The sequence below is a fragment of the Ailuropoda melanoleuca genome, chromosome 3 (assembly GCF_002007445.2).
Source record: "Ailuropoda melanoleuca isolate Jingjing chromosome 3, ASM200744v2, whole genome shotgun sequence".
Lineage (NCBI taxonomy): Eukaryota > Metazoa > Chordata > Mammalia > Carnivora > Ursidae > Ailuropoda > Ailuropoda melanoleuca.
The window spans coordinates 115,513,078-115,540,744 of NC_048220.1; the positions used below are offsets into that span (position 1 = coordinate 115,513,078).

Consider the following 27,667-nt stretch of genomic DNA (forward strand, 5'->3'; position numbering starts at 1 on the left):
AGGCTTCTTGGCTGAGTCTGGAGACCTGAACTCTTCTCGCTGATCATCCACTAAACCACTAGGTGACTCTGGCCTCTCTCAATCTCATTTTTACCTCTAAACACATTAAATAAAGTGATTGTGAGGATCCCTCTCCCCTCTAATACCCCCCAACACTACTACTCTGTAATGTGTAAAAGCCCATGCTGTCAGGAATGTCATCTTTACCTCTCAACCAAGTCTTCTGTTTTGGCCATTTCATCTTTTCTGTCCTCAATGGAAGCAATATTTGTATCTGGTATATACTGAGAATTTACTATGTGCCTGAATACCGCCTTGGGTATTTTAACATTATCATTTCCTTTAACCTCACAGTAATCCCATTAGGTAAGTAACATTTTTCCTTCGTTTTGCAGATGAGAAAATTGAGGCATAGAAAGTTAACAGCTTGCCTGCAGTCATACAGCTAGTGTGTGGCAGAGCCAAGGTTTGAATATGACAGTCTGGCTCAAGAACTTGAGCAATCATACTCGATTAGCTCACTTTTCAATACTTTTTATTTTCCTTACTTACTATCACAGCGAACACTGTGTTCTTGCAAATAAACTTTGGTGCTTGCAGTAGCGTTTCGACCTGCAATATCAACAACTCAACAGGGAACAAGAAATAAAGTTAGAAATCATCATGGCATTGAATAAGGGATTCTCTGCCTTTGTGTTATAAAGTTATCTAGTGCCCTTTGGTCCTAAAGCAACTTTTGCCTGACTGCCACTAAAGAATAGGTATAAAATTTCATAGTCATCCATCCATCTATCCAGCTATTCATTCAATCAGCCGATAAGCAGATATTGTGCTCATTGCTTCAGAGACCGTCAAGAGATAAGACATCCTTTCCCTCATGTTGCTTTTGGCCAGTGCAAGACAAACACACATACACACATGCACACACACGCACACACATGCACACACACGCACGCAAGATTATGACAAAGCATAGCAGGAGATTATCAACTTAAAGGGAATGTGAATGAGTCAATACATGGCCAGCTCTAAGATACTCGGGATCTTTCCAGAGTATTCTTTGCAGATGAAGTATCATGGAGGAGTAAACTATGAATTTTCTTCATCATCTAGTGCAACATGAGGGCTGAATGAACAAATAATATTATTTAATGCATTTGATGCAAACATATATGGGTTCATGGTCCAAATGATATTTTTGCAGGCCCAACATTTTTTTATTTAATTGAAATGAAACAGACCCATAGAAAAACATACAAATCAGAAGTGTACAGGTTGATGAGTTGACCCAAAATGAACTTACTCATTTGACCACCACTCAGGTCAAGAAGTGGGATATTACTAACCCCCCAGAAGCCCACCTCACCTTTCCTGCCAATCATCATGATCTCCATCCTTTCCAAGGGTAGCCACAAGCCTGACTTCTAACACCACAGATTAGTGTCACCTATTGGTCAGATTCAGACGTGCTGTTGTATGAAGCTGCAGTCCGTGCTCACTTCTGGACACTATTACCCAACTATACTACGATTCGTCCAGTGTACCCATTGACAGACGTTTTCTGTTTTCTGTTGGAGGCTATGAGCCCCCAAAAAGTGAATATGAACATTCTTGTACAAGTTTTTTAGTGCCTGTATATTTGTGTATCTAACGACTGCATACTTAGGAGTGGAATTTCTGGGTCGTAGGGAACACATATTCAACTTTGGTAGATAGTGTCAAACAGTTTTCTAAAGTGTATGTATCAATTCGCGCTCTCCCCAGCAGTATGTGAAAACACCAGCTGCACCTTAGTCTTACCAACACTTGACATTGTCTGAAATTTCAGCAATTCTATACAGTTTGTTGTATTATCTCATTATGGGTTTGACTTATGTTTCACTAACTTTTTATATGTTAATTTTGTACATCATAACATTTTGTAGAAACTATCACACATTTGTTAATCATCGGTACACTCTTCTCAAATTATTTTATGGGCCCTCCCATCTTTATATTTTTCTCAGTCTGTGGTTGTTTTTAAAATGCAGCCCTTGAGAAGTTCAGCAAGGCCATTTACAAGTATGTCAACCACTGGAGAGACTTCCCCTATCCAAGATTGGATGCCAACAGACTATCTGACAAGATCTTCATGCTGTTCCGGTATATAATGGAGAAGTGGGCCCCCATTACCTCGCCCATGCAAGTGAGTTGGTGCCTCACCATGCCCCAAGCTAGCTCTCCTTCCATGCTGCTTGAACTCCTCCACTCTCTGACATGATCATTAATCTCAGTTTTTTTGGAAAACTATGAGTTGTGTTTTATCAGGTTTATCAACGCTTTTTTTTTCCTGTTTCAAATCACTATTTATTCATTCTCAAACTAATATTTATTGAGTCCCCATGACATGCCAGACACTCTTCCCCATGCTGGGGAGACAGCAGGGATTGAACAGACCAAAATCCCCACTCTCATGGAACTGACATTCCAGTGTGTGGAAAGAACAATAACTAACTGAAGATGAGTGAAATATATAGAAATTCATTATTTCATGTCTTATTATCCATATTTGGGCTGAGTCACTGATTAGGAAAAACAACAGCCCACAAAAATTTCCCATGTCTATAAAGATGAAAATGAAATAAAATAACATCTAAAGGATGTTCATGACTGCTTCAAAAGATCATAAGGTCTTGTGCAGAAGAGATTACAAAGTGCATGCACATGGAATCCCATGCCTATCTTGCTTAATCAGTATAATTTCTAAATGAAGGTTAAGTTACATCTTATTCAGGTCTTTTATTCCTATATTATAAAAGGTATAACCCTTAGCCCTCTCTAGGGCAGTTTCTTTTCTATACTTTAAGCTACCAGACCATTTATTTATTTTTTTTAACATGCTGGGGTTGTTAAATCATTAGCAAACATGGAACTTTTAAAATATTCTGTAGAAATCTTTTCTACAAACCTCCTGAAAAACACAATTCGATACAAATTCGTAAGTACTTTCCCAGTTTCCCCCAGGAAAAGTTAAACAAGTGACTAGAAGGTGCACACAGTAATGAGGGAACAGAGAGAGAGAAGCGCTTAACTCCTGTGGTGGGTACTGCAAAGGCTGTGACATTGCAGCTAAGCTTGCAGCCTGTGCAGACCTTCACTCAAGCAAGAGGCATTCCCTAAAGAGGCAACAAGAGCTGCTGAAGCAGAGGCTGGAGACAGGGTAAGACGCACACTTGAGTGAGTCCAGTGGGAGAAAGGGAAGGGGAGAAGAGAAAGGAGATGTAAGAAGCAGAAGCAAATAAAACCAGAAAAGGTTTTGGTCTTGGCCACATAATGAGGAGCCTGGAAAGCTACACAGGAGTTTGGACTTTTTTTTTTTTTTAATAGTAAATAAGAAACCTTTGAAGGGTTCTAAACAAGGAGAATGAGATCTTAGAAACTAACAAAGGAGTAATATTCTAGAAGTAGAGAGAGATCTATGGCGTCTGTTGTTATAGTGCTCAACCGAGGATAATCGTGAAAGGCGTCCATCGCTTGGAAATGTCCAATTGCTTAGAAGAGTCATTCAGCTGACACACACTTGAGTGAGATAAATGGTTGTTATTCTGAGCCACTAAGTTTTGAGATGTTTTGCTAGACAATAAGACTTAGCTGACAGAAAAAAAAATTAATCACATAATATTAGGTAGAAAAAGCAGAATGCAGAACTACATATTAAAGAAATGTAAAAAATATTAAAATACACCAGTGGTTATCTACGGATACTGTCAGCACTGTGAATACGGTGTTTTCGTCTTCATAACTTTTGTGATTTCTGAATTTTTACAATCAACCTATTTACATTTATATTTTATACTTATTCATTTTTTATGTCAACAGAAGCCAGAGTGGATTGAAGAGTAAATGAGAGGTGGGAAGTGGAGATAGCAAACATAAACCTCTCTTTCAGAAAGCTTTGCTTTTTGTTTGTTCATTTGTTTCAAGTTTTTATTTAAATTCTAGTTAGTTAACACATAGTGAAATATTGGTTTCATGAGTAGAATTTAGTGATTCATCACTTACTTTTTTTGGAGAAAGGAAAGAAACAGAATTGGGGTCAAAGTGATATGGAATAGAAGGTTTTTTTTAATATGAGGGAAGTTTTCAATTCATTAGTACTTTGAAAGAGAGTGACTAGTAGAGAAATGTTAAAGAAATAGGAAGAGGGGCAAATATTGAAATGAGTATCAGTATAGACACAGACGTAGATACAGCTAAAAATACAAACATAACTGTAACTGCCTCATGCAATGATCTTAACCTAAACATTTTTTAAAGAATTCTTTCTTGGTTAGAAGCAGGGCGGAAAGTTGTTTGGGGGAGTCTAAAGCTCCTGGAATCCTGAGAACTGAACAAAAAGCACAGGGAAGTTTTAGCAGTGGTATTTGTCCGCTGCCTTTGCAGACTCTGGCCATCATTAAGGCCCACGGCCCCACAGTGAGCCTGCTGCTCCATCGGGAAGACCTCTGTGACTACGCCCTGGACCAGGTACCCTGGCTCCTGAACCAGTATAAAGACAAAGAGATTGATTTCCACGTCACTCAGGTAAGAGCCAAACCCTCAAGGAACCCATTCAGAGAGCCTCCCAGCAACCATCCTGGAAGATGGGAAGTCTCCAGAGGTCCTAAGGAACTGAGATACTGGTTTGAGCCGCTGAACTTAAATACTTTTTGAGAAACATGCGGTGGAGAAGAGGTCAGCAGAGCTGGGTGATGGAATATCCAAAAAAGGGAGTAAGAATTTTCTTTTCAAGCTGCTGAGGCACCGACTAAGGCAGGGGGAGGCAAAATCACTAAAGAAAACTGGTAACCGCAGGAAGGTTATGGGTTTGTTCTCCTCACAAAAAACGTAATTGTCCTCCACACCCTGTGCTGCTGCTCCACCGGCAGCCTCCGACTAACCTTTGAGAGCTTCCATTCTAGAGTCTAAAGCAAATACTGACTGCGGTGGTCCTCTATGACACTGCCCTCCCAAAGGGCTTGAGAAAAACCATCTTTATCAATCTACTCCACCAGGTAAGAAAACCCTGCTGTCAGATCTGATGGTTTCATTTCCACCAGTTTTCTGTTTTTAACCTCTCCCACCTGATTCTTCTTTCTCATGCAGGTGTGCAGAGTTCCGGAGCCTCCAGTAAAGGAAAATGAAATTGAAGCTTCAAGCTGTTTCCTCATTCTAGGTAGGACCCAGCGTCCAGAGGGTTTTTAATAAAAATGTCTCCCACGATGATGACAACAGTGATGAAGGGTGTGCAAACTGTCACATTAGTTATTCCACACACACACACACACACACACACACACACTTCCCTCAACTCATGGTATTCTGTGCCTCTCCCTAGCCTCCCATTTCCTAGAGAAGCACAACAGGTAGAGAAACCAATCATCCTGGTTTGCCTGGAACTAATGGACTTCCAGGGATACAACTTTCAGTTCTAAAACCAGAAGATTTCCAGACATATTTTGGGAATTAACCCCCTTATCAGATACATGGTAGGCAAATATTTTTCCCCTCCTATATGTTGCTTTTTCATTTTGTTAATGGTTTTTGTGGTTTTTTTCTGCTGAGCAGAAGACTTTTGATTTAATATGGTCCCACTTATTTATTTATGCCTTTGCTGTTTCTGCTTTGGGGTCAAATCCAAAAAATCATTGTGAAGACCAATATCAAGGAGCTCACAGCCTATGTTTTCTTCCAGGAGTTTTATGGTTTCAGGTCTTGCATTCATGACTTTATTTTTATTTGATTTTTGTCTATAGTATAAGGTAGGAATCTAGTTTCATTCTTTTGCATGTGGCTGTCCATTTTCCTAGCACCATTTATTGAAGAGATGATCCTTTCCCTGCTATATAATTTTGACTCCTTTGTCAAAAATTAATTGACCACATATGCATGGATTTATTTCTAGGCAAACCAAGATGAGTTGGTAATCCTAGGGTTAGGAAATGCTTTTTTCCTTGGTATTTGAGATTATCTGAAACTGTATCAAACCCAAAGTCATGCTTTTTTTCTCATTGGTCATCTCTTAGTATCTATTCCTTGTCTCTGTCTGTCTCCTTCACTCTTTCTTTCCCCTTTCCTTCTTGCTTTCACATCACAATCCCATCTATTGTCTGGTTAGAATACCTGGCGCAGGTCATAGAGGAGGCACCAGGTTCTCAGAGTCAGTATACAAACTATGTTCCAACACAGACCCTGAAAAGTAAGGACGAGAGCAATCCCATACCTCCCGCACCTCCACCCTCCCCAAAATATGTCGTTTCTACTATTTCACTGCATACCTTTCTATTATGTTCTAGTTCTCCCTTAACTGATCCCTCTGATTCTATTCTTTCTTCTGTTCTATGTCCAACCTAATTAACTGCTTCACTCTATCTCTAATAATTTCAAACCCAAACTTCTTTACTTGAGTCAGGCCTTTTCTCTTTCTTCTCTACTCCCTGCCTTACCGCTGTAGCTCTCCAGCTCCACGGCTGGTGAAGCATCACTCCAATCTGCCTCCATGTTCACAAGGTGTTCTCGATGTGTCTCCTCTCCTTTTCTTGTCTCATACTAAATTAGGGCCCACGCTAATAACCTTAATTTGGTTCCATCTGTAAAAAACCCTAATTTCCAAATAAAGTCATATTCATAGGTATGAACAGATGCGGACCTAGGTACATAAATCTCTCTTAGTGACCAAACTGCTTAATTCTGTGATACTAAAAATGCGCCAATGCAATAAAATATAGTTACCAACCAAAGAATGACTTTGACAATCTTCATGGAATTCTGCTTTTCCCATTCACAAGTATTTTACTTAAGGTGAAAATGAGTTCTTATGACTCCAGTATTTCTTAAACCTGCAGCCCATTCCAACCCTGCAGACCTGATGGAATTTTTTGATGAACAAATGAGGAGTGATAATGAAACCACTCGAATGGGAATCTTGACTTTGTTAAGATCGGCTATCAATGCTGAGGGTAAGCAAAGGAATGAAGCCAGAGTGGTTTATTTTGTGCCAAGAAGCAAACTGAAGCCTATGCATTCTCTAACTTTATTCTATGTCTTTGGGGTGTTTATAGAAGATCATATTCAAGTAAAGCTCTGACGTTCTCATCTACAATCTACTTTTTTAAAAGATTTTCTTTATTTATTTGAGAGAGAGAGGAAGAAAGGGTGTGAGAGAATGAGCGGGGGGGAGGGGTAGAGGAAGAGGGAGAAGCAGACTCCCCGCTGAGCAGGGGGCCCAGTAAGGGACTCCATCCCAGGACTCTGGCCTGAGCTGAAGGCAAACACTTAATTGACTGAACCACTCGGGTACTCCTATAATCTACTACCTTTAAACACGCATTTTCAGTTACTTCTCTTCTTTCATGATATTTATGGATATGGATAGTTGAGAAGAAGTAGAATATTTGAAAATCAGATTTAGAATTTAGAAGATCTAGTAAGCTGGCTAAGTGGCCCAATAAATAGGGGGTAAGTGGTAGGAATGCACAATATTCTAGAGATTAGTACATTTAGAAAAGAGCAGAATTTAATGAAATATCATATTTCACTAATTCTGAGAAGCACATATTTTCATGATATTGGAATGCATCTCACAATTAATAGCATCTTTAATTATAATCAACCACTATAAGGTTTTTTTGGATACAATATAAAATGATGGTATCTCAGAAAATTGACGATATCTTGGATTCAACAAAATATGAGAATTCATTTTTATCCTATATTACAACATTTCAAAAAATTCAGTTAGCCCTGAGATTTACTGAAGAATCAGCAGACAAGAAATATGCAGTAGTCTCACAGAATTTAAAGCTAATCCATTGGGCGTGATGTGTTGAGTCCACTTTGGAGCCTAACATTTTAAACAAGATGAAACCAAATAAAATAGGGAGTGAAGAGAGCAAATAAACATCTTTCAAAAACTGGAGAAGAAGAGGGGTGCCTGAGTGGCTCAGTGGGTTAAGCATCTACTTTCAGCTCAGGTCATGATCCCAGGGTTCTGGGATCAAGCCCTTTGTTGGGCTCCCTGCTCAATGGAGAGTTTGCTTCTCCCTCTGCACCAACCCCCACTTGTGCTCTCTCTCTCTCTCTCTCACTCATTCACTCTCTCTCAAATAAATAAATAAAATCTTTTTTAAAATGGAGAAAAAGAGGGTAAAAGGTGATTGCATAGCATGAAATGTTAGAGACAAAAGACTTTGCAATTATGTATCATAACTCTAATGGGTTTTCATCAATCCTTCAACAGACTGCTCTCCTACTGAACCTTATCTCTTAATTTGTCCCCCTGTCTTTCAGAGCCCAAGCTGCGGGATCACATCACTTCAATTGAAAGAACAGTCAAAGTTGTCATGGGTGACCTCAATATAAAAGTAAGAGAAATAATAGGGACTTTGATTTTGTTGATGGTAGTTTCAGGAATTAATGAAATGGTTTTCATTCTTTAAGAATCTACTTTAAGATTGCTTTATTAAGAGCTCGGTGAGGAATTCCAATTTTAATAGAATTCCATCTTTCCCTGAAAGATAAACTCTATCAAGGTAAAGTTCTAAAGTATATTCAGTTCAAGGGTTTCTCAGTAGAAAAAAAGATTTTTGCCCAGAGCATCACACTGCTATGCTCTTCAAATGGTTTAAAAATTGTTAATTATAAAAATAACATATCTTCCTCCAAAAAATAATAACCCCTAAATCTGTTTTGTTTTGTTTTTAGCTTAGATATCTTATTTTCCAACTAAGGAACATCTAGAGCAAATATTGCACATAGTAGATTGCACAATATTTCCTGATTATTTGATTAAAGTATTCCATATTAGAAAAGATATATAACTTGTACTGGAACAAATAAAAAAATAGAAATTACTGTATTTTTTTATTAAAACCATATTTCGTTTGGATTAAAGCCCTATACAGAAACCAATGAAAAGAAGAAAATTCCCCTAAGAGACTTTCATCTGCAGTGACTATAATGAAAGCTATGCAGTAAATAACAATAATTATGCTAAGTGGAATAAATCGGTCAGAGAAAGAAAAACACTGTACGATTTCACTCATATGTGGAATTTGAGAAACAAACAGGTGAACACAGGGGAAAGAAAAAAAAGAGAGAGAGAGGCAAACCATAAAACAGACTCTTAAAGATAGAGAACAAACTGGGGGTTGCTGGAGAGGAGATGGGTGGGGGATGCGTTAAATAGGTGATGGGCATTAAGGAGGGCACTTGTGATGAGCACTGGGCATTATATATAAGTGATGAATCGCTAAATTCTACTCCTGAAGCTAATATTACACTATATGTTAACTAACTAGAATTTAAATTAAAAATTGAAACAAAAATAAATAAGTAAAACATACTAAATTTTTAAAAATTAAAAAATTAAAAAACAACGGTGAGATTACAGATAAAAACTCGGCCCAGTAAGTGGCCAAGCCAATCAAAAAAATGTCTAAAACAGTTTAGGGTAGAATAAAAGAGGACAGAAACTTTAAGGAAGCCAAGCTCCCCAGACAAAAATAGAGGATTTATAACTTTTTTCCCCCTCATTTAGGTAGACTACTGGTGCCTTTATGTTGATTGCTAATTGCTACCTTGTGGCCCTGCCTCCCTATTCAAAATTACTCTTTTCTTCCAAATCTCCATTAAAAGACCCATTCAGTAAAGAATTAGATCTGAGCTTTTTATCCTCCAGGGAAGCAATCCAATAAACAAACCTAATTATTTAAAAATTATAATACAGGTTCATAATCCCTTGTTCTAATCCCTGGGGCCAGATATATTTCAGAATTCACAACCTTCCTGATTTTAGAAAAACATTACTGTGACGGTAGCTACAATCAAACTCATTAATATCTCTGCAAGAAAATATATGCAGACCCACACTACATAGAGTAAGTAAAAACTACAAACAGTTTTACAACAGTTGAGTTGGTTTTGCCACCAAATGAGTTAGTGCCATCAAGAAACAAAATTCCACTGTGCAGAGTTTTGTGGGTTTTGAAATTGTAGCTAAAGGATTGTAGGTCTGTAGTTCATCGTGCTATCTTTCATTGCAGATTTTAAAAGCAAGGCAGTGTTTTAGCCCAAAATGCCAACATTTCATCTTCTACAGTAATAGAGGACATGTCCTGGGAGCAAAGGAGAAAGATTTTGGTTAAAGAAAGCCTTTCCTGTAACCCTTAAATCATAAGCTGTATCTGGTTTCCTGCTCCGTCTATTTATAGTACCATCATTCAGTTGAGTTGATACTCCTTTTTGGAAAGGTTCCTACTAAATGATCCATGAAGGTTAAAGAATAGGAGAAGCTAAATTAATGTTCTGCCCAACGTAGTAAAATGCTGCAAATGCATTTTTCTGATTCTAGGTGAGGAATTCCACTCTCCTTCTCATTCAAACCATGTGTGAGAAATGCTTCATCGAAGCCCGGGAAGGATGGCCGCTGATTGATTACATCTTCTCCCAGTTTGCCATGTCCAATAAGAACCTGGTATGGAGAGGGTGCGGTTTTGAAAGCTACACTGTAACAAGGGCAGTTAACTCAACTAGGGCTCAAGTCAATGACTAATTGAGAAGTTATATTTCAGTCTTATCACTTTTATTGATAAATGTTTCAGCCTCTAGTGTTGTCAGTTCTCTTTCACTGGTATCACTTACAACGTATGATAGATTTGAGGTAGGTGGAATCATGGTTTTTCCCCAAGGAGGCAACCTGTCCTCAAAGGCTTAAGACAAAGGTGGAGAAAGTGAATTACTTCAAAGAAAACAAAAGACATCCATACTTGCCAAATGGGGGTTAATTTCCTAAAAATCATGTGTGTCAGATCAGGATCTTAGCAAGTCCATGACAGCTGAAATTACAGTCCCCTCCACTAAGAGGCAGTGTCTTTGAAAATCTTGCCACCCCCGCCACCACCCACCAACCCCAGAGAAGCAATATCTGTAGTTCAAAGACCTTCACAGTTTTGGCTTTTCTGCTTTACCCAGAAGTGTTGTTTTCTAACCAATTCCTCCAAGGAGCACTTTAAAACAGAAATTAAGTCCTGAAGACCAAAATTGCTGGGTTCCATGAGCCCCTTAAGTTGAGTGACTGTATCCTCCACCCCAGAGTCTGAGAACAAGTAAGGTCAGAGGGGACCAACAGGAAGGATTATTAACAGGTCACCTGTTTCATCTTTCTTGAAGGAAAAACCAATGAAACCTAACTCCCAAGAGATTGAAAAGGGAGAGAAATCTGTCCGGGAAATAAGCCTCGAGGTCTTAAAAACCCTAGACCCACTGGTCATTGGAATGCCCCAGGTAAGGGCTCTGTTGTCACCACTGGCGGTTACTTTGATCATCTCTCTAAGGCTCTGCCCATTTAGGAGTAAAGACAAGAATTTGTCCTTCATGTGTCGTCATCAGCTCTTTGATGCTCTGATTAGAGGAACTACATTGCGATGTTCAGTGCCCAGCACAGAGTAGTTCCCCAAAAACGTCTCTTCTTCCCCCTAGAAAACCTAGACAAATTGTTAAGTGGTGAGTGAGGATTCTAATTCAGAATGCTAAACTTTCCCCATTCATCTGGGAAGGTGTTGAAAGCACACATTCTCGGGCCACACCTGAGGCTTAAAAATAATCTGGGAAGAACCTTGGAATCTGTATTTGCCTTAAGCAAAATAACCTAAGAAAGGATTAACTGGCCGGAAATGCTCGACACAGACAGGAGGCAATCAACAGACCAATTTAAGTGGATCAGAGGCTAGAATGGCATTTTAAGATGTGGTTCATGGATTATCTAAAATATTTATTTAAAATGCAAATCTCCAGGCCACATCCCACATCTACCAAAAAAGCATTCTGGGCATATGGCCCCTGAATCTGTATGCAAACAAACCCCAATATTTCTGATGCATACTAAAGTTTGAAACATCTCAATGTGAAAGTAAATGATGAAAAGAAGTCTAGGGCCAGACTCCAATGGACCCGAAATGCCAAATTCCCACCTTGTGATGGATGAACCATTCAAAATGCTAAGCAAGTGCGAAATATTTCAAATGTAACTGTAAGAGATCAGTGGATTTACGTAGGAGTAGACTGAGAGCAAAGAGAGTGAGCGTAGATCAGATGTGACTCACAGGAACTGGAGCAGGGTCGTGAGAGCAGGAAGGAAACATGGAGGGGCATGGAAGACCTCATAATGAAAAAAAGGACAGGGCTTGGCGATTCAATCTGGATGACAAGACAAGGGGAAGAGTCCATGTTGACACCTAGGTGTCCATTAGGACAAGGGAGTTTCCCAGAGAATATGAAACAGACTGACTAAAAACCCCGGGTGTGCCAGAACGCCAGGGCAAGTCGATCAGCCAGCCCCTGGAGCAGCCCACCCACGACCCGCTCCCAGTCATTCTCTCTCAGAGCAGCACTCTCCAGTCTTGGGGTTTGAGGACAGGGAGGACTTTGGCTTGTCACACTGACAAAGGGCTTGGTGGCACCTGGTGAGTGGAGCCCAGGGATGCCAGACTTCCTGCACTGCCTAGAACACTTCTTCACAAGGAAGAATTGTCCTGCCCCAAATTGCAGCAGCAAACTCACGCAGGCGCGCTGAGTAGCACTCGGTACTGCTCGCACCTGAAAGTGCATGTGTAGCGCGGAGATTTTATTTCATGATTTCATTTTGATTTGGCCTGAAGAGCAAAAAAAAATAAAAATAAAGTAACAGGTGAGAGAACGTGCTCTAAATCAGAGGGAAACACACGGTGTGGACGCAGGAGAATTCACGGACGAATCCGCAATCCTTGCATCTTGCCTTGTTTTCCCCAGGTGCTGTGGCCAAGAATCCTGACTTTTGTAGTTCCCGCAGAATACACGGGGACGCTGGACTGCCTGTTTAGTATCATCAGAAGTTTGATTATGGCCGAGGAGAGGAAGAAGAATGACGCCAAGGAGTCGACAGCACTTGTCATCTCTACAGGAGCTGGTGTGTGCATTCAGAATCAAAGCAAAACACTTCTCTTATGAGGGGCTCATTTCCAGAAAGGCTACAGACAGTGCTTTGATTATATACCCAACCCCCATCTGAACTTCTCGAGCCCCCACAGCAATAATGAAAATCGCTTTCTCTTTCCAGTGAAACTTCCTTCGCCCCAACAGCTACTGGCCAGACTTCTGGTGAGTGAGTTATGAATAACTAATGTGGGATAAATTTAGGCCAATATGGATCATTCAGTTCTAAATAAATGTTAATAAAAATTACAGAGCAACTCCAAACCAAAAGAAACACTAACACGGCGTAATAAATGTTCTGCTACACTAATGACACTCATTAAGATTACTGGCAAGATTAGCTTCTCGCTCTGAAATGCTTGTTAAACTTAATTTATTATTTTAAAATAAGCATAGACTGAATTTGATCCCTAAGTACCATTCAAATAAATGGCACATCTATTATTTAGATTTCCTTCTTTCCTTTTTTCCCCCATATGTATCATTTGCTCAGGTACCATCTCCACATGCCCTTATTTAATTAATAAATGTATCCAAGTACTGGTACCTTCTGTTTATTTTTGGTTGATGATTTCTATGTATTTTTTCACCTTTATCCTCAGATGAAAATTGGGGAGGTTTGCCTAAGTATTAGTTTTGCTCTAAAATAAGCAAGAAATAGACTGATGATATGTTGAAAGATGATCTAATGTAGGAATTAACTTTTTATCTTCCATTTTTCAGGTAATATCTGTGCTTGCCAGTTTAGGGAAATTATGTGGGGCTGGTGCAATAGGACTTTTGAAGATACTGCCTGAGATAATTCACCCAAAATTGGTAGACCTGTGGAAAACACGCTTTCCTGAGCTCCTGCAGCCTTTGGAAGGTACAAGGGAGTGGAATCAGGTCTTTATCCAAGGAGGCAAGAACATAAAGAAATGAAGCACCACTTCTCTGCCTGAGGCTCATTTGAGGCAATTAAAACAATGGACTTGACGTGCAAAGTCAAAGTAGACAGCTATATTTTTTCCTTGATTCCTCATGTTCTAATTCTCTACCACATACTTGTACTGCGGCAGGGTCTGATGGGTCATATTCTTAGCAGAAACTTTTACTTTTGCTCTGGCCTTTTTCTTATATTTAGAGAAACTCCCTTTTGGTATTGTTCTAAAAAGTCACTACTATTTATGTCAAAAAATTAGAATATGATCATTTCGGTAGTTCCTGTGGAAGTTAGCAAAAAGCCTAGATTTGTATCGTGGATTGAAAACTTTCTGCCTACCTGACTAGCACTTAAAGTTGGCAACATAGTAAATTTCATCTGAAATAATCATCCTCTGTAAAGCTTGAAGTGGGGCCCAGCATCCACTGGGGACCTGGCAAGGGAGAAACAAGAGTCCTGACTTTATTTTCTGTTTCTATTTTCTATTTTCACTTTCTGTTTCTAGGAAAGAACACCAGCATCGCGCTATGGGAAGCCATGCTGCTTCAGGTAAGGTAGCTTCTAGGCTAATTGTTGATGATGGGGTGATAAAATCAGCTAGAGTCACCCATCTTAACAAAAAAGATCCAGATTCCCAAGGGCAGTAAACAATGTTTCCTTTCCTTAGGAAAAGGACTAGAATGTTAGAAGTGATCGCTTAAGATTTACGGTCTCTACATCACCATAATTTGAACAATAATCTTTAGTCTTCAATTTGGTGAAGAGTTTAAGATAGTATTGAAGATTTCACTTACTAATATTTTTCTCTGTGTCTTTCTTAAATCTTCTCTAATTTTCAGTTTTTTCCTCTCCTTGTAATCGCATTCTTTTTCCATTTAAATAAAGAAACATAAACTGATATCATTTCCACTTGTGTGTTTCTAAATACAAACTCTATTTCCTCCTCTTTCTGCTTCTCACTGTATTTTTTTCCTGATTTCTAAAAACCAAAGGGCCACACTATACCACTTTTCCAGAAAAAAAAAAATCATCCATAAACTTTTTGGACCTTTGCAAGGTCCAAACCAGTTGCAAGTTCCCCAAAATGGTAAATTGCAAGTGGAAGCTGGACACTGGCTCTACAGAGAGGATTTTGATTTCAGGAGCCTACAGGAGGTCAAGGAGCCCATGGGAAGGGAACCTTTAACCTAACAGGGTCTCAGTTCATAACTCTACTCCCCTGGTCTTTAATTCTATGATCCACCTCTCCTCCTGTATTAATGCTTCTTTTATCTTCCCCTCCTTCTCTCCCTCAAAATTCTTACCTTATTTTCCACTGCTACAGTTTTAAAGTAACAGTTCTTACTAGGAAGGAAGTTTCTCTCTCCAGAGGGAAGCCTCAAGAACATTCTTTTCCCTCTTCCAATCTTGAGTGTATTTCCATTTAGCCTTCTCCCAAAACTGTTGGCATGTGCTGCCTTCTCTCAGACTTCCAAGGCTGTTTAATTTCTTCTCTTCAAAGGGCCCACTCACCAAATGAGTTCCTATTAAGAGAATACCTAGAAATCTGCATTGGCTTTGACATTTAATGTCCTTTTCTGAGCTTAAAGTTGGGAAAATACAGGAGAAATTGTTGGCTTTAGAAATTGCGATGGATTTTGTCCTCCAAAAAGACAAAAACACCTTTTTATGTATTGTCAGTGAAAGAAAGAAGTAGGTTCAGATGGCTGACTGAGGCCCTGGCTCAGAACAATTGGTGAAACCAGGAATGTTTAGCTACTAGAGGAAGTTAGCAAAATGTACTTATACATTTAATTGGTTCTTCAAGGCATTTTAATTCTTTATTCCAAAAATGTCCCTTTCTCTTTCTTTTAGTATGTAACAAAACAAACTAACATTGACAAATGCAGTTTTTCCAAATCTGTTTAAAACTTGAAAAATATTAACTTCAATTTAAGTTTCAAAATGGATTAGTTGCTACTTTAAGCCTTTGGGCAATTTTTATTTAAGAGGAAAAAGGAAGACACTTGCATGGAGTTACTTCTAACTTCTGTGTAACTTATTCTTAATGGGAATTCGGAACATAACAGCATATGGCTATTAAAATAAACAAAGAGAAGGGCCCCTGGCTGGCTCAGTTGGAGGAGAATATGACTCTTGATCTCGGGGTTGTGAGGTCAAACCCCACCTTGGATGTAGATATTACTGAAAAAATAAATAAATAAACTTTAATAAAATAAGAGGAACAATTCCAAAATAACCAGTTTTTTAAAATGGGAAACGGAATAATCCCCTTTTGCTATATATTTATACTTTTAAAAAAATAAGGTAATAAAAGAGTATCAAGAAAGCACACTAAACAGTTGTATTCATATCTGACTTCCACTTCCTGCAACAGTTGCTCAAAGAATCTTTATGGAAGATCAGTGACATAGCCTGGACCATTCAACTGAGTCGAGATTTCAAGGAGCAAATGGGCAGTTACAGCGACACCTCCCTTGAGAAGGTTGGTTTTTCAACTAAGGGAACTTACTTCCTACCTTTTGACCAAAAATGTCTGCTCAACTTCCAGTTTGTCTGTACTACCACTAAAAAGAGGGAGAAATTGCTAGAAAAATGCTGCCTTCTCTTCACTTCACATTTGACCAAAAGTTACTCCTAGGACAGCACTTGTCTGCAAGGACAACTGAGTAGTATGGTGCCTTTGAGATAGACATGTACCTGGCTGAAATTCAGGTGTTCTGTTTTAGAGAAGGAAGAAAAATAGGTAATGAAGGCACATAGTAGTCCCTGACACAGCACTGGATTAATGTCAGTTTATATCTTGGTTTCCGCTCGCTAGTTTTGTGACGCTGGATACAAGAAAAAATCTACAACAATTTAACAAGACTTAGAGCTAAAAGAATGCTCAAAGGCCAGTTTTTTCCTTCCTTTGTCCCCAAAAGGCTTCTACCTAACTGTCTGCATTGGAGCCATTCATTCTAAATGGGGTTTGAATCCAGTCTCTGTTACTTAACTACATATGTAAGTGTAAGAAAATTGCTTAACCTCCCTGGAGCCTCAGTATATTAATCTAAAATGGAAATTATACCCAGCTCTGAGGATTGTAGTGATATAATGGTTCAACGAGATAAAGTATATAAAGTCCTTAGTGAAGTAAGTACCTGGCCTGAGACTTGGGCTCAATAAAAAGTAGATCAAGGTTATCATTATGGATGATTTTTTTCCTGGAAAAACATTTCCTAACTCATCAGTTCTATTATTAAGTGTCTGTTCCAACTAATTATTTATTATCAACTTTCAACTCTCCTATGCAATATTCAAACTTCCTCTCACTGATTGATTCTCTAATTTGGTAGAATACTGATTCTCCAAATTGGTCTATCAAGCCTACAGACCGGTCATCAGGAGGATTTGGTGAGCAATGCCTCGTCTTCTCACATACAAACTAGACTTATGCATTTCATGTAATACCATCCATCCAACAGCTTCCAGTTTCGCAAGATGAGTCCAAGGTAATGTTGGTATGGACAGGCAGAGCAATTGAAGCAGTGAGCTGCTTAAATGGCTCTCAGCCATCATACTTAAAAACAGGAAAGTAAGAGAGTGCCAATTAGCTTTAGCTGCATAGCAAACTACCCCTAGTGGCTTAAAATAATAGCTACCTACTTAGTTTACAATTTTGCAGGTTGACAGTATGGGCTGAACTCAGCTGGGCAGTCATTTGATCTCAGTTAGCCCCACTGTCATACTGGGGATTGGCTGGTCTGCCATGATCTCAACTAGGACAACTTGTTTCTGTTCCTTTTGGTCTCTCCTCCTCCAGCAGGCCAGCCCAGGATTGATCTCATGGTTGTGGCAATGAATTACATGAGTTCTCTTGAGATCTAGGCTTAGAAGAGGCACACGATTACTCCTGCCGCATTCTGTGGGCCAAAGCAAGTCACCAGTCCAGCCCAGAGTTGAGGAGTAGCAAAACAGACTATACCAGTAGAAGGAGCTGCAAACTCTCACAGGAAGGAGGCATGGATAGAGGTGGGATAGAAAGGTTCTGGCTGTTTTTGCAAGTGACCCCATTTTTTCCCTGTTCTGGGTTCCTGATTTCTAGGATTCCTTGCTAAGTCTCAAAGGACGAACGCACAATACACTGAATCTGACCAACGTCAGTAGAGAAGCAACAGCTCAACAGTACTGGGAGGCACTGAGGCCAACCCTTCACACAAAAGTCCCCTTCATAGCATCAGGGTTTTTTCTGCAGCACAAGACTTTTCCAGACTCTCCCTTGTCCTTCCTCCAAGGTGGAGTTAAGTGGACTCTAGCAACTTTAGCCCTAATTAATATTTACTCCTGTGTGGTACACAGTTTTTCTCATCACAGTTACATTATCATGGGGGCCTTTTGCCTAGAAATCCAAGAGTGCAATGGGTGCTGCTCATCAGATTCTGACTCGGGCAGTTGTTCCTTCTGCTCCATCACCTCATGAACCCTGCTCACCCCTAGCTGGACTGATCTGTACAATTTCTCCTGAGTGTACTAATTGAACTCTATCGTTGCTACCAGTTTTTCCTTTCCTCCTGTGCCATAGATTCCTTCTGATCCATAATGACCATTCAATCACTACAATCCTTCAAGCCCTGCAGAGTCCTTGGAATAAACCTGCAACTGGCCAGTTTTTTCTCCTGTGTGTGACAAGATGGACATTTTAAATAAGGAGATGGCAATCTGATATTATATAGCTACAAATGATTTGAGTCTTAGAAAACAAATTAGGACTTCATGACCTCATTTTTTTAGCCATATGGCAAGTATCTTCTCTTGTGAATATTTTCCTTGTATCTTACCTCCATAAGAATATAGATTTATCTATATGTAACACACACATGTGTGTATACACACATACACATACACATATTTACATCCAGGCATGTGTTGTGGTGTTCAAACAGAAGCCACTCTTGGGCTACCCTATTCCCTCAGCTTTACTTCTAAATCTTGTATGGTTTATAATGAAAGAGAAGAGGAAGTCATGTCTGTCCTGCTTATCTTTTCTCCATCTGGACATTACAGTGGTATCCATGTTAAGGCTTATGAATCCAACATTCCCACCAACTCTAAGTGATGTGAAAGCCACAGAATGATTTCCCACATACTCTCTTGCTAGTGTTCTCTCATTGGTAGTTTTCTCTCCCCAGTTCACTCAGAGTCCCTTACTAGAGACAAAACATGTATGTAAAAGTTCCTGTATGACATTTCTCCTTCACCTGGACACCTTTCTATAGCACTCTGGACAACTCACCCTACTCCTGAGAGAGAGACAATAGTAGAGCTTACAAAGTATTCTTTTCAAAATTATTATAGGTTAAATCTCCTAAACTATAAAATAAGTTAATATATTTTGGAGGTTGAGAATATCTGATGACATCATCTTCGAATAACCTTACTTTCATTGACGTGTGTATTCTAAAAGCATTTACTGAGCATGTATTAGCTACCAGGGACTGTAAACTGAAAGTAATCATAAGACCTTCTATTACGGAGAACTGAAATTCTGAGTACAAAGAAAAGTGAACGTTACAGTAGGGAGTAAAAGGTGTTATGATGGCACAGCACAAGGCATGGAAGAATATAGAAGAGCACTGGTAAGGACAGAGCCTGGGGGGCGGTGGCTGGGGGAGAAAACACTTTCAGGAAGAGATCATATTGAAGTACATTTTTAGTAAGTAGTCATTAAAAGTCACCCAAATTTCCTTCCTTTGGATGACCATTTTAACACTTTCTACTTTTCATTGGAGTTTTTCTTTCCAATCTTTAACATACTGTTGCTTATCTTTTGTTTTCTAGAAATTCCTTTGGAAAGCCTTGGGAACCACCTTAGCATCCTGCCAAGATATAAACTTTGTAACCGCACAGATTAAGGAATTTCTGATTGCTCCCAACCAACTGGGGGATCAGCGACAGGTGGGACCCCTTTCTCTCAATTTCCACTTATGGTGATGATAATTAATTCCATCTGGAAAGCCACTGAGAGGTCTTATGACAATGTCTTACTTACCAAGAATCCATGGATACATTCAAAATAATCCAACAGAATTTGTCAGAAAAATGATACTTCCCTGTTTCAATATCAATGCTTCATTATTTTTTATTTTAATTCCAGTGTACTTACCATACAGTGTTATATTAGTTTTAAGTGTATAATGTAGTGCTCATCACAATGTGTACTCTTAAACCTCTTTGCTTATTGAACCAAAAAAGTCCCCAAATAACCAATAAATCTTGAAAAAGAAAAGCAAAGCTGAAAGCATCACAACTTCCAGACTTCAAGTTATATCATAAAGCTATAGTGATCAAGACAGTAGGGTACTGGCACAAAAATAGACACATACATCAATAGAACAAAATTGAGAACCCAGAAATGAACCCACAATCATATGGTCTATTAATTTTGACAAAGAAGAAAAAAAGTCAAATGGAAAAAAGACAATTTCTTCAACAAATGGTGTTGGGAAAACTGGACAGCAACATGAAAAAGAATAAAACTGGACCACTTTTTTACACCATACAGAAAATAAATTCAAAATGAATTAAAGCCCTAAATGTAAGACAGGAAACCATTAAAATCCTAGAAGAGAACACAAGAAGTAACCTCTTTGACATCAGCTGTAGCAACTTTTTACTAGATATGTCTCCTGAGGCAAGGGAAACAAATGCAAAAATAAACTTTGGAACTTCCTCAGAATAAAAACCTTCTGCACAGGGAAGGGAACAATCAACAAAATGAAAAGACAACCTACAGAATGGGAGAAGATATTTGCAAATAACTTATCTGATAAAGGGCTTGTATCCAAAATATATAAAGAACTTATAGAACTCAACACCCAAAACCACAAATTAATCCAGTTACAAAATGGGCAGAAGACATGAATAGACATTTTTTTCTAAAGAAGACATACAGATGGCCAACCTCCCCTCTGGTAGCCTTTAGTTTGGTCTCTATAGTTAAGAGTCTATTTCTTCATTTGTCTCTCTCTCTCTCTCTTTTTTCCTCCTAGGTTCTTTTGTTCATTTGTTTTGTTTAGTTTCTTAAGTTCTAAGTATGAGTGAAATGGTATGGTATTTGTTTTTCTCCACTGACTTACTTCACTTAGCGTTATACTTTCTAGCTCCATCCATGTTGTTGCAAATGGCAAGATTTCATTCTTTTTTAAGGCTGAGTAATATTTCATCATATATATATGATCATAACACATGCCCTCCTTAATACCCATCACCCAGTTACCCCTTCCCCCCACTCCCCTCCCTTCTGTAACCCTCAGTTTGGTTCCCAGAGTCCAGAGTCTCTCATGGTTTGTCTCCCCCTCTGATTTCTTCCCAGTTTTCCCTCCCTTCCCCTATGGTCCTCGTGTTATTCTTTATATTCCACATATGAGTGAAACCATGTGATAATTGTCTTTCTCTGCTTGATTTATTTCACTTAGCATAATCCCCTCCTTAATTTCTCTTTCTGCTATTTCATTATTAGCGTATAAAAATGCGACAGATTTCTGTATACCAGTTTTGTATCCTGTGACCTTACGGAATGTATTTATCAGTTCTACTAGTTTTTTGGTAATCTTTAGGACTTTCTATGCATAGTATCATGTCGTCTGCAAATAGTGAAAGTTTCACTTCTACCTTATCAATTTGGATGTCTTTTATTTCTTTTTCTTGTCTGATTGCTGTGGCTAGGACTTCCAGTACTATGTTGAATAAAAGTGGTAAGAGTGGACATCCCTGTCTTGTTCCTGATCTTAAGAGAGAAGCTCTCAGTTTTTCACCATTGAGTATGATATTAGCTGTGGGTTTTTCATATATAGTCTTATTATGTTGAGGTATGCTCCCTCTAAACATACCTTGTTGAGGGTTTTTATCATGAATGGATGTTGTGCTTTGTCAAATATTTTTTCTGCATCTATTGAAATGATTATATGGTTTTTAAAATACAGGTCTAAAATACAGGCTTGTAAAAATATTGAAAAATGAGTTTCAATTGTCCTTAATTAAAGTATTTTTAGTATATTTTGACCTTGGCTTTCTAACTTAAGGGTATGATCATAAACTTCAAAATCATTGACTTTACAAGCTGAAAGTAACCTTATATACCTTGGTTTTCAACCTAGAGAAAACATAAGCATAACCAGGAGAGCTTTTTCAAAGCACTTTTGCCTATCCCCTACCCTGGCAAGGCTGCAGAATATTTGTGAATGTGGAGAAAGGAGAGTCTGTGTGTTTAAAAAATAAAAAATAAATTAAAAGAAAAACTCCCCAGGCTAATAAAGACCACCTAATACCAAAAAAAAAAAAAAATGTAGTGTATTTTGTTACACTTTCTCTTCAGAAATTTTGAGATGTTTACAGGATCCTTTCTTCAATATTAAATGTTCAGAAGTCACTAGACTTATTGAACTTGGAAACTGCTTTTTTATTATGTTATTTATTTTCTCCTTGTCAGATGTTCTGTTATCTTATTGCCCTTGGCATTATTTCTAACACCATTTTCCCCAACCTGTTTGAAACTCTCCTTCCCACACAGTCCAATGACTTGCCTCCTCATTTATTTCAGAACACTGCTCAATGTCACCCTGTTTATGAAGCCTTCTCTAGCCACCCTATTTAAATTGCGAACTCCCCCTAACCTGCAACAGCTATTCTCCTATTTTCCTATCTTCATAGCATGTCACCCTCGAAATACTATATATTTACATGTTTACTGAATTTATGTGTTTATTTAATATCACTTCCCTGTCACTTCCCCCTGGTTGTGTGCCCCACAAGGATGGGAAGTTTGATGTGCTCTGTTCACTGTTGTGTCCTCAGCACCTGGAAGAGTGTCTGGCATATAACAGGTGCTCCATAAATATTCGATGAGTAAATGAACAGTTAAACTCAAAATTCCTATCTTTTCTGACTTTAGGGAATAACATCTATTTTAGGATACTGTGCCGAGAGCCACTTGGATACTGTTTTAAAAGTTCTCAAAACATTCCAGGATCGGGAAAAGTTTTTTGTGAATCGATGTAAGGTAAAAAGAATAACTTTCTCTTCCAAAGCTTTTGGTCACAGTGAGGGCAAATGACACTGATTCCTTCAGTGTACATCCTTTTCCATATCATACTTGTTCCTGTCCCCAAGTCTTTGTTCCAGGTGAGAACAGCTCAAGCGCAGGCCCTGCAGAATGACCAGCTGTCTAGCAGGTCTACTCCAGTTTCTGTCCCTAGTGCTGACCTGGAAGGTCCTAAGGAGCTCTGCGTGTGCCTAGGTTTGTCCCTGTACCTCAGGCTTCGTGGTCTGTTCCCATGGTGCACACTCTACTTCCCCTGGAGGAAAGGGATCTAATAAGTAGAAATTAACCCAAGCTTTCCCACAGCTACCTCTATTAAAGCCTGATAGATCCACAACACAGTCCTGAGTGTTTAAATTTGACCAAGCAAGAGTAGCAATTTTAAACTAATTTTCACACCCCTGTTCCATTTCTTAACCCCTGTAGTGGTCCGTAGGATTAGGAAGCAAAATGGAAATAAGGAATCATGGAACATTGCATCAAAAACTGGGGATGTACTGCATGGTGACTAATATAACAAAATAAAAATTGTAAAAGAAAAAAAAGGAAGCAAAATGGAGGAAGGGAAACACCTTCAGTCATAATTTTCATGTCTCTCTTTCAGGGTATTTTTTCTGGGAAAAAGAGCCTGACCAAGACTGATGTCATGGTAATCTATGGAGCCGTGGCCCTCCATGCTCCCAAGGGTCAACTCCTAACCAGGCTTGATCAAGACATTGTTTCCCAAGTCCTGTTTCTTTATGGCCAGTGCTCTCAGGTAATGGCCAGCACAGGGTGCCTCGATTTCCAGGCTGGGGTTCCCAAACCTTGGAGGGGCTCACCTCTTGGGAATATTTATGCTCAGAGGATACAGACCGAAGGCAAAATAGCATTTAGTATGTTTGGAAGATGAGAACATAAGAGAACAGAAAAATTCATTATGAAACAAGGTCAGGTAACTTGTTTCTTTCCTAAGGCCTTGGGTAGTTCATGGCCTATGAGACCTTCTTAGTGCAAGTACCCGTCGTAGTCTCCCCCAAGTCTGAACTTAAAATAATTACTCCACTATTACTTTAGAGCAGCTGGTTCATTACTTCCCTATTATAGTCTCTGAAGTGTTACTAATGTTAGTTGTTTAACCTTTTACATGGTATAGATAAACCGCCTACAACAGTACTTCACAAGTAAGAAGTGAAATACATGTATTTTTAAATGAATAGAAATATGTCATTAATCAACCTACTCAGCCTACCTCCCATTGTACCATTTCACCCCCCAACATACACATTCTTACGAGTCACCCTGACTGTCCCTGATGTTCCCCCAACATGACAGGAATATTCCTGCCTCACAACCCCGTAACTGAGTTGGAATTCATCGGATCATTTCTGTCCCCCATAGTATTTTTTATATCTTCAGTAAAGTGCTTTAGATATATTGTCAATTTGGCCATTTTGCTGACTAGTACCAGGTTAGCCACCTAAAAATCACCTTGGGATCAAGTTTGAAATACAGCTTCCCAGAGTCGCTTTTCAGGGAGATTGATTCAGTAGGTCTGGGTTGGAATCTGACATCTATATTTTTAAGAGGTTTAGAAGTTATTCTTGTCCATAGCCAGGTTTCAGAGGCTTTTACTGATTACGTGCACATCTGCTCCCACACTAGATCGCCGGTACCTTGATGTTTGGGATTGTACCTTATGCTCCCTTATCTCCGTTTCTGTGCTCTCCACACACTACCTGTTTGTAAATCTGTTCTTGACATTTATTCATGTGTATGTGATAAGAATGGAATCATAGGAAACTTGTGATATCACAGATACACGTATATGCCAGTGGAAGGGAATAGGGCAGTGATCTTCAGACTTCAGTTGCATGAGAATTACCTGGAGTCCTGTTAAAAATAGAGTTCCTAATGAATCACAGTCTTCGGGGCTAGATCTCTGAATCTGTATTTTTAACATGCTCCTCAAAAGGTGATTCTAATGTACCCAAAATTTGATAAGCAATGATGAAAACCAAAAACATAATTGAAAAAAAGATGTTTTGTGTTACATTAATTTTTAGTCAATCATTGAGAAAAATTATAATAAAAATAAAAGAGGAAAGGATAAAGATGTTTCAGATAAGGACGACTGTACACTTTCAAGGTATAGCGAATTCTTCCGTAGCACAACACACGAGCAAGATAGTACAAGAAAAAACACAGGGATTACGGAGAAAATGGGGGAGAGGCACAAAGTTCAAAAACCCCTTCAATGACATATAAAAAATAGAAATCTAATTTTATTTGTTTTAAATATTTTATTTATTTGAGAGAGAGAGAAGTAGCAAGAGAGAGCAAGAGCAGGGGGGTGGGGGTGGAGAGGGAGAAGCAGGTTCCCCGCGGAGCAGGGAGCACAACACAGGACTTGATCCCAAGACCCTGGGATCATGACCTGAGCTGAAGGCAGATGCTTAACCGACTGAGCCACCCAGGCACCCCTGAAATCTAATTTTTAAAACCATCTAAGAAGTACATAAATACTACCAAAAAACATGGCGCTTTTTCTTGAAAAACACCTGAATTCACTTGGGAAAGTTATAAGTGATTGTGAAATGGTGATAGGAAGAAAGGTCATCTGAAACCAGACAGCTAGAACGCCCGATTTGAATGGGAAGCAGCTAATACCATGGCAAACTGAAGCAGCTGGCGTGTTTGAGGTGTTTGTGTGAGTATTCCTACAGAGGTCAGTTCAGCTAGCTCAACTTTTGCCGTCATGGACAAAACTGCATAAGCAAACACAAAACTCAGAATATACTAGAAGTGTTTACTCACATATCAATTTCATTGAAACAAATTCGCATTTTCCAAGACAAGCATCATAACAGAACTGACTGTATCTCAGTTCCAGAGTCAGCTGTCCTATGAGCTTTCATTTTACAGCTTTTCACTGCTCTTTCTGCCAAGAGCCTCTACCCTTTTTCTTACCAAAGTCTGGTAGAACCTCTTTAAATCATGAGGCTTGCAGCCCAAAGGCTTGATTTCTTTATGCTGCTTTCTGTAGATTAGACTCACCTGGGGAAAAAGTCTGCCAATGTACAGGGTCTCACTTTGAAAATGGGAGAGGAATTGAACAGCCCCCGCCACTTAGCAAGACTCAGTGTCCCGCTTAGCTGTTGTTTTCAGGTTGGTGTGTGGGTCTTTTTGCTGCTGGGGGAAGGACCTCTAACTGCCACTCTAGTATCTGCTTTTGCCTTTGGTTTTTCAGGTTCTGGGCATGTCTGTGATGAGCAAGGTATGCAATATATTTGATATATTTGAATACATAGCATGCTCCCTGGAAATGCAGTAGGCATAGATGTCCTCTTGGTTTGATTCCAGAGGAAAGGATCCCAATATATAACTAATCAAGCCAATCCTGAAGCCAGGCTCCCTGAGCCTAATCTAGAACAGAACATAGAGCTATATTTGGTTCCAGGTGGTTTGGAAGTTATACTGTAACCTAGAGCAGTGTTCTTAGAATTATGCGCTGTGACCCACCAGAAGACCATGACATCAGTCTAATAGATCTAATAGATCACAACCAGCAAATTTCTGTAATGAAATAAAAGCAATATAGAAGAGTACATTGCATTTAGCAATAAGAAGTATCATAAAACTTTCAATTATTATATCTGTATATTATCTATCTATCTATCCATAGATAGTGCATGTAAGTACAGAGTGGACTTATAAATTGTTTCCTATAGTTTGTGTGGTTTATGGTCCAAAAAGTTCGAAAGCCACTGCTCTATAGAACCTCAATCTATGGGGGATGGGAGTGGAGGGGGGAGCAGAATTTGACCTTGGTTTTTACCTTCCCTGCAACTTTGACCCAAGACTGAGGTAGAAATAGCAAAAGAAGCAGATATTCTCATTTCTGTCGGGGCACATAGTTCAACCCTAGGTCAAGAACTGGGTTTATAGAACCAGGTATGGAACCCAAGACTTTGGCTTACACTGTGAATCATTTTGCTTTAGGACATGGACCTCCAAATGAGTTTCACAAGAGCTATCACTGAGATTGGTATTGCTGTCCACGATGCTGAGGATCAGGGATTCAAGTTCTCCTACAAGGAGGTGCTGCTGGGTTACATGCTGGTAAGTGGGCAGAGAGGACACGGGCAAGGTCTTGAAAAGTCTGTTACCGAGAGTCCGAGCTGTCTTTTTTTAAATGGGTACAACATGCCAGTCCCAGGTAACAGATCTCTGCCTTTATATGGACCAAGGACACCCAACAGTCCAATGGGGCTGCAGCTGCATCTGGAAACTCCCCAGACCCTTTCTAGAATATTTCACCCCTTTGTGTTGCAGGACTTCATCAGGGATGAGCCCCTGGACTCCCTAGCTAGCCCTGTTCGGTGGAAAGCCTTAATCGCCATCAGATACCTCAGGTAGAGAAGTTTTCTTGCTCTCATTGAAAAAAATATTTCCTCCCCAAGATCCTTCTTCTGATCAACTGACTTCTGATCAGTGGATACTCTGGTGTACCCTCCCCCAAAATGAACACAGCTCATCGATGGGTTGTTTTTTTTTTTTTTTCAAATAGGGGCTTTTCCCTCTTTTCAAACTTACAGAACTGACTGAGAGGCCGACCCTTCAGTGACTGACAGGGATAAAGAACTATTCAGAGGAGTCATACTGATTGATACAGGAAGATTGAAGTTTCTAAGCGGAAG

The 27,667-nt window shown here is 39.3% G+C and overlaps 1 protein-coding gene across 1 annotated transcript in view; it reads left to right on the plus strand.

The window, feature by feature from the left end:
* The window catches only part of MROH2B (maestro heat like repeat family member 2B), a 57,145-nt gene that overhangs the window by 6,435 nt on the left and 23,043 nt on the right, over positions 1-27,667 (plus strand). Inside the window, exons 6-24 of the mRNA XM_002922607.3 lie at positions 2,031-2,185; positions 4,423-4,563; positions 4,941-5,033; positions 5,125-5,194; positions 6,864-6,977; positions 8,308-8,381; positions 10,370-10,492; positions 11,188-11,301; positions 12,805-12,961; positions 13,112-13,152; positions 13,711-13,852; positions 14,415-14,458; positions 16,287-16,394; positions 19,730-19,846; positions 22,842-22,949; positions 23,593-23,745; positions 26,218-26,244; positions 26,970-27,089; positions 27,303-27,382. Of these exons, the coding sequence (XP_002922653.1) occupies positions 2,031-2,185; positions 4,423-4,563; positions 4,941-5,033; positions 5,125-5,194; positions 6,864-6,977; positions 8,308-8,381; positions 10,370-10,492; positions 11,188-11,301; positions 12,805-12,961; positions 13,112-13,152; positions 13,711-13,852; positions 14,415-14,458; positions 16,287-16,394; positions 19,730-19,846; positions 22,842-22,949; positions 23,593-23,745; positions 26,218-26,244; positions 26,970-27,089; positions 27,303-27,382 (1,981 nt within the window). The remainder of the gene's footprint in view (positions 1-2,030; positions 2,186-4,422; positions 4,564-4,940; positions 5,034-5,124; positions 5,195-6,863; positions 6,978-8,307; positions 8,382-10,369; positions 10,493-11,187; positions 11,302-12,804; positions 12,962-13,111; positions 13,153-13,710; positions 13,853-14,414; positions 14,459-16,286; positions 16,395-19,729; positions 19,847-22,841; positions 22,950-23,592; positions 23,746-26,217; positions 26,245-26,969; positions 27,090-27,302; positions 27,383-27,667) is intronic.